Genomic DNA, 7,289 nt, shown 5'->3' on the forward strand with positions numbered 1-7,289 from the left:
ATCTGGGAAGGGAAGTGTATGCCTTAATTGAAGCCTGATGGAGTGTTTTGCTTTGGAGAAGGGCATCTTTTCAAACATCAGGGGCTGCTTCATTTACATCTGGGTAATTTGCAGAAGGCAGGCAGACTGAGCCGTGTAGGCTTTGTGTGTAGGCTGGAAATTAGTACTCAGTTTTATGGCGTGATTATTGGGAAGGTATGTTGTGCAGTTGTTAGCATGAAACAGGACTTAAGGGAACGGTCTTAATTATAGCCAACTAAATATGTCCGTCTCCCTCTGAACTAAATTTGAACATGCACAGCTCCTAAATGAAGACATTGCACTTTATCATACCATGGAAATAAATAAAATCTTTCTTAACATGTTTTTTGTGTGCAGGGTTTTCATACCCTGTGACTTTTTTTCACATTTTGTCATGTTAAATGTTATTGACACACATAAAACAGAATATAATTCTGAAGTAGGAGTGAAGTGATAAATGAATTGCAAAAAAATATCAACGTGTGTCATGCATTTGCCTTTAAACCTCAAAGAAAACCAGTTGCTAACAAAATTCAGGTAATTAGTAAATAGAGTCAATCTATGACAATTTATAGTCCAGCTGTTCTGAGATGGTCTCATAGGTTTGCTAAAGAACGTTAGTGAACAAGGTTTAAAATTGGTTTTATAAAGAAACATTATTGAGCCATCATTGAAAAAAAGAACAACCACAACCTCACCAAAACTGACAAAGTGTTGATCTCAAGTCACTCAGAGCCAGTGGAACATTTGAAAGTGGATTTAAAGCAATGCTTTCCATGACTGACACTGATATTTTTTGCAAAGAAAAATAGACCAATTGCAATTCCAGATAAAGACGTGTGCAAATGACCTGCAGCTGAAATTGCATAGTTGGCTCTACAAAGTATTGCCGCGGGCAGGCAGAAAACCAAAGCATGCGATTCCTTTCAACTTTTTAATTTTTAATTTTGCAAAACATGTATTGTTACAGGTTTCATTTTATAATACAGCTATGCAACATTTTATGTATGCGTATCACATGAAATGCAAATAAAGTACATTAAAGTCTGTGGTTAGAATGCGAAAACATGTAATAACAGCTCAAGCTGCACAAACACACTTGCATGACATTCTTTTCTGTATCTGTTTCCTTAAATCTTATATTGCAGTTGTCTTACATAAACGCGGTCCGCTGATAATCCTTTGACCTTTGAAATGTTCACATCTAGTCATCTGTGTTTTTGCTTTTCATCAAATCACATCAGAAACCATAAATCCAACCTCCAGCTGCGTGCATGTCAGAGAACCGAACCAGATTAGAGGGATTTTTAAAATACAGGAATTAACAAAGCATCTGATTGTGTGTCCTCATGTTATTCTACTAAAGCCAAACCCAGTTGTGTCAGTTTGTGTCTCTATTGCACTGGCTATAAAAACCAAAAAAGGTTGTCATGACGTTGCATCGCGGTAGCACAAAGCAGTATGTTGTGTAATCGTTGTTGAGGGATTTAAATGTTGCTTCCCAGCTTGAAAAAAAAAATGGAAACAAGAGAGTACAATGCAGTGCTCTCCTCATCTGATAGATTTTGACTTAATCTCAAAGAGTTTCTGAGACTCAGTGAGAGCCACTCTGTTCCAGTTTAATGCACTGTTTCATTATAGATTACCATTTTTGTGCTTGAGTTTCTGTTCAGGTTGCCCACTCAAAGAGCATGTTTTTCTTTGTGAGATGCACAGATACAGACAGCACCTCTTAGACTTTACATGAAGGATTACATGTAACTCCCTTCAATCGTCCACAGTCCACTGGCTGTTTGCATCAAGATTAAAACACAAACTCAATGAAATATGGCAGCATGGGTGTGGACAAATTGATTACTTTTATTTAAGGGATGTTGTTTTTTATACTCTTTCATGCTCAATCAGCCTTACTCTCTCTTCAGTCTTTTACAAGAATAACACAATATTTTTTCCTTATCCCACATGCTCGTGCGCCTTCATGAAAGTATATACAAGTCCATCCTCTGCTGCTTTAATCTCGTTGTAGTGCCTAATTTTGTCATTTCAAGCATGTTGAGATCAATTAAATACAAAAAGCCCCATTACATACAAATAACAAAAAGAGCCATACAAAGTAATGCTTCCCGCTGGCTACGCGTCAGAGCTGCTTGAAGAATTTGTCACTTCAGTTCAAATTTAGTGCTCATGTTTGTTCCTCTGCGCTCAAAGATCTCGGCTGTGCATGATCAAAGAGTTGCCGTCTTTGAAGAGCAGCCCAGACGCTGCTTGGTTTTTGTTTGTCGAGACTCCTTATTTCTCTGTTTCACCAGTTGTCAGATAAGCAGAGTGCAGATGGAAATTTTTAGGGTTGTTTTCTGGCAGATTAATGCAACAGGTTTGAATGTGATATGTATATGCATGATGGATTACTCCGGGGGGAACCTCTGTTTTCTAATAGATAAGCCATGGAAGTGAAGATGATATTTAGATCTTAATTAGGTGCTAAATCCTCTATTAGGGAAATGGGAAAGTTTTCAGGACAGACTGATCCATAGACCTACATGTAGCTATTTACATCTCTCAAACTTTAATATATATTCTTTTGGCGATGCAACCATAAACTTTGTTTTTATTTAAAAATGTTACGTGTTAGACCAACACTAAGCAGTCCGCAGATGTCAAGTGGAAGGTAATCTATAAAATGCGTTGTCAGATAAGCTCCCTTTACTCTCAGACATCATAATACAATTCATTACAACGGGCTATCTTTAAAAGGCCCCAATTAGAAAATAAAACTAAAAATAAAAGCTACATTAAAAAGGAGTAATTGCAGTGGTTCTTTGAAGGCATTAAACATTTACTAGAGAATGTTAGTGGTTTTGGCTCTCAAGAGTCAGCTATCTGTAATTTACTTCTGCAAGTTTCTCTTATCAGCTTGGCATAGTTTAAGAATGTCAATCTTGCAAACTCTTTGCACAATAGCTCAAGCCTCAGCTTTAATGGTGAGCATTTGTGAGTATCAATACTTAAGTTTTTCCACAGATTGTTAGCTATGTGTGTCAACTTTGTATAGGCCATTGCAATACAGAAATGTCCTTTAATTTAAACTCGTCATTTGTAACCCTATAGTAAGTGTTTTTTCCCTGCTGCAAGGTGAACCTCCGTCTTAGTCTGAAGTCTTTTATCCATCTTCCCAATAACTCTGATATATGGGCTCACTTTTGAAAGTAACACATTATTTTTTAAGGTGCTTCAGAGTAAAAGGAGCTAAATACAACAGTAAGCCACACTTTTCAGTTTTTAGATTGTAAAAAAAAATTCATTGTGACACTCCTCAAGAAAAGCATATTTGAAAACCAGGCACCTTTTTCCTTCCACTTCACCTCACCTCACCTTTTTGTGTTGGTCTAGCATGTAAAATTCCAGGAAAATACATTGAAGTTTGTGGCTGTAATGTGACAAAATGAGAACAAAAATCAAGAGTGTAAATACTTTTCCCAGGCATTGTACAATAATCAATCAGAGCTGCAGCTGATCAACAAGTCAACATTTTGTTTTTCTTTCCAAACCTACACTCATGCAGTTCACACAGTCACTCAGCTAGAACATATTGGGGGAGTTTTAATTCGCACTAAATACTTTATGTGAGAAGTGAGTCAGAATCAGTCTGATCCTACAAGAAATACTCCTCATACAGCTGTGGCTGGGTGACAAAAAAAAAGTTGTTAGCTGAATTGTAGGAGTGATAAAAGCTCTACAGTGAGGGCAATAAAACATTGCTGAAACTTTTATATCGACTATCTGGTCATGAGACTAAAAAGAGTTGGAACAGAAAACGTATTTATTTTTTCCCTCTTGAAGATGAAAAAGAGACATTAGAGCTTGTTTTTCCTTACTGGGTTTACACTCAAATGACATCTCAACTCTTCCAAACAATAAGATCGGAACTCTGATCAATTTCTGTTTCTACTGACAAACTACCCAAAGAACATGGCCTATCCTCAGCTTTGAGGTATCCATTCTATCCTTTCTTCGCCCATTGGATGCTCCATGAAGGCCACATGCTTCAAGGTGTCAGCGTTGGGTTGTTCTCTTGTAAAAGATGAGAAAATGCACGACAAGGTGCCTTGGTTGGAGTGCGCCGGAGGCTGTTTGCAGAAGCTGCAGCGACATGGAGTCAGGAAGAGGTACGCGAGGATGAGGGCCAAAGTCACCATGCAGACTAGCAGTGTTGTGTAACCAGTGTTGAACGGCTCTGCTGCTGGCAACAGCACGGTCACATTCACCTCACGTGTTGCATTCAGTGCCTGTTTGATGTCCACAGCGGTGCAAAGATACACACCCGAGTCGTTGATCGTGGTTGCGTGTATCTCCAAGGTGCCATCGGGGAACATGCTAATAAGTGTGTCATTCATGCTGCTTTGGGTGATGAAGCCCTTACTTGGGGAAAGCCATGTAAATGAGAGGTTTGTGCTGCTAAGGGATGTTTGGCAGTCCAGACGCACCCTGTCGCCTTCGAAGACCACCACGTCAGAGAGGAGAACCGTCACAGGCTGCATGATGGATTTTTCTACAGTGCAGTTCCGGAAGAAACGCTTGTCACGAAAAAACCGGATGGATCTACGAGGGTCCCCATTAACATTGCAGGTGTGCTCATCCATAAAGTCTTTGATCGAGTTGTATTCTCTCAGATTCCAGTGCCAAAACATGGCATACATGGAGCAGTCGCAGATGAGCGAATTGTTGTGCGTGTACAGCCCCTGCTGCACCAACTGTGGCAAAGCTTTCACATCCTCCCACGGCAGACTCGACATCCGGTTGGACGACAGGTCCAGCATAGCCAGAAAAGGGTGAGTGTGATCCTGGATGGAGAAAAATGGGAAGTGTGTGATCTGGTTGAAGCTTAAGTAAACCTTTTTCAAGCTGCTCAGACCACTCAGCGAGCTGCCCTCCACTTGTGTGATCCTATTGTTGAAGAGACGGAGCTCCTCCAGCCTCCACAGCCCATGGAAGTAGTGTTGTTCCACCATCTGAAGCCTGTTGGAGGACAGGTCCAGCAGTCTGAGGCCAGACACATTATGAAACAAGTTATGACTCAATGTACGGATTTCATTGTGGGCCATCCAGAGCTTTTCTAGTCTGGGCGTCTTGGTTAAGGGGTCCTGATCCAGCCAGGTGATGTGGTTGTGGCTGAAGTCAAGGTTGGTGGGAAAGGAGGGCAGGGATTGAGGGAGTTTGTGCAGACCAACAGAGCTACATCTCACTGTGTCAGACATGCAGAGGCATTTAGAAGGGCAGGTCTGCTCAGAGCTGTGGAGGACGCAGAACAGCAGGAGGAGAAGGACTTGAAAGTGTTCAGAGGTCATGATTGGCTTGAATCCCTCTGGCTCCGTCTGGCTAGATGATAATCAGACAGGTCTGCTCAGAGCTGTGGAGGACGCAGAACAGCAGGAGGAGAAGGACTTGAAAGTGTTCAGAGGTCATGATTCAGGGAGTCGGATCCTTTAAATTCTTGAATCCCCTCTGGCTCCGTCTGGCTAGATGATAATCAGATGAAAAAAAAAAGGCAAGAATAAGACATGGGCTATTTTATTTGCAAGCTATGACATTTTAGCAGAGATATAGGGAAACTACCTCACAAGGTCTTCTACTAACTCAAATGACAGGTGAGGAAGAGACAATTTCTCCCTAAAAAAAATTACTTTGCATGAAAGTATCACCTTAGGCTATTTTTTATGAAGGCATTTTTTTAAGCAATCACAGACTCCGAGTATATATAAATTTATCTGTTAATGAGTACTTTATTTAGGTTTTCATTACTTGGCCATAAAAATGAAGCTCACATTTTATCCAAAGCTTTAGGGAATTTCAGTAGGATTATTTTCTTTGAAGTTAAAAATACACCTGGCCAGCTTTGATGAGAAATTTGCCCCTTTTTTGTCTTTGATAAGTGACTCAAATGATTAATCATCTAAGCACCCCTTTATTTATTACCTTTCACTGAATAAATCCACATGATTTTTTTCTCAATAAAATTTAACTACAGAAAAACATATTTGTGGAACTCCTTGTTAATGTTGTAAAAAACCTTACAAAAAATCTACATAATATTGCAGTGGCATAATTCACATCAACCCTGAATTCTTTAGGAAAACCCAGCCTTTAGTTTGATATGCAACTATTCTTGTTTGTCTATTGTTTAGACTCCTTCTAGTCTTCCAGTAAGTCTTGACTCTTTTCTGTCCAGTAGTATTCATTTCTGGAGCCACTGGCTGCAGTGTTGGACAAGGAGCCATTTACGTTGCATGGTTCAGTGTTTGCCGATTTATTTATTCGCATTTTTACCTGTGGAATGTGACTTGTAAATTGGAGGATCTCTGATTTGTTGAAACTGGATCTTTTCTGAAGGATTTGGGTGTTTTGTCATGGTACATAGCATTATGAACTCAACCAGAAAATTAAAAATTGAATCTTTAAGATAAGAATGATCCAAAACGTGTGATCATGTCCGGACACTAAATCAAGCTTCTCCCATAAAATGAGACACAGAAAACAGAAATTACCCGAGACTTTGGACAGTCTAGACCCCTGCTGTTAAACTCCAGCTGTGTCCTGCAGCTTTTAGATGTCTCTCTGCTTCTGCACATATGAATCAAATAATTAGGTTATTATAAGTACAACTTGAGTTAATTCAACTATTTTATTTGAGTTTGCTAGAGCTCTGAAACATGTAAACATGTTGCAGGACATTAGCCATTGCAGACTGAAATTTGATACCCGTAATTTAAGACTAACGGTAAATAATTCCTCTCTCTGTATTCTGAAACCTTATCCACCATTATAGGAGAACACTTAGTGGTTTTCTATTAGCAATGGGTTTTTGTGGGATTTTTCCCACTGACCAAATGTACTCAAATTACAGGTTGGGTTGTTCCAATAGTGTAAGAGTAAGAGCTATGAAAGGGCTTTACTAGGGTGGCAAATACATTAGTCTGTAAATGTAAAGGAAGGTTTAACGTTAACATACGTAAAAGAATATTGACAGGCTTTACCTTCTGCAGTCCTTTCTTCTCATTTTCAAACAAATAAATAAATTGAAGCTCAGACAGCTTTCCGTACGCAAAGAGTATATTTGGATGCAGAGGTCAAAGGGTAAAAAGTTCCAAATGAGTGAGTATTTAGACTCACTCGTTTGATTCAATTCTTTTCTTCAAAACATGAAAGAAGGAAACCAGAATCCCAAATCCCAAAATAAATCGCCTGACAGCACTAACCTCCAACTTTCAAGT

At 39.4% G+C, this 7,289-nt stretch overlaps 1 protein-coding gene across 1 annotated transcript; it reads right to left on the reverse strand.

Annotated features, from left to right (window-relative positions):
- Positions 1-994: 994 nt before the first annotated feature.
- LOC122833632 (amphoterin-induced protein 3-like) lies at positions 995-5,366 on the reverse strand. The gene has a single exon (XM_044121360.1). The coding sequence runs from the start codon at positions 5,364-5,366 to the stop codon at positions 4,002-4,004; it is 1,365 nt and encodes a 454-aa protein (XP_043977295.1). The 3' UTR covers positions 995-4,001.
- Positions 5,367-7,289: the final 1,923 nt, after the last annotated feature.

The sequence above is a fragment of the Gambusia affinis genome, linkage group LG01 (assembly GCF_019740435.1).
Source record: "Gambusia affinis linkage group LG01, SWU_Gaff_1.0, whole genome shotgun sequence".
In the NCBI taxonomy this organism is placed as follows: domain Eukaryota; kingdom Metazoa; phylum Chordata; class Actinopteri; order Cyprinodontiformes; family Poeciliidae; genus Gambusia; species Gambusia affinis.

Coding starts and splice junctions, on each gene's coding strand:
- LOC122833632 (XM_044121360.1), bottom strand. CDS start 5,366: ATGACCTCTGAACACTTTCAAGTCCTTCTCCTCCTGCTGTTCTGCGTC.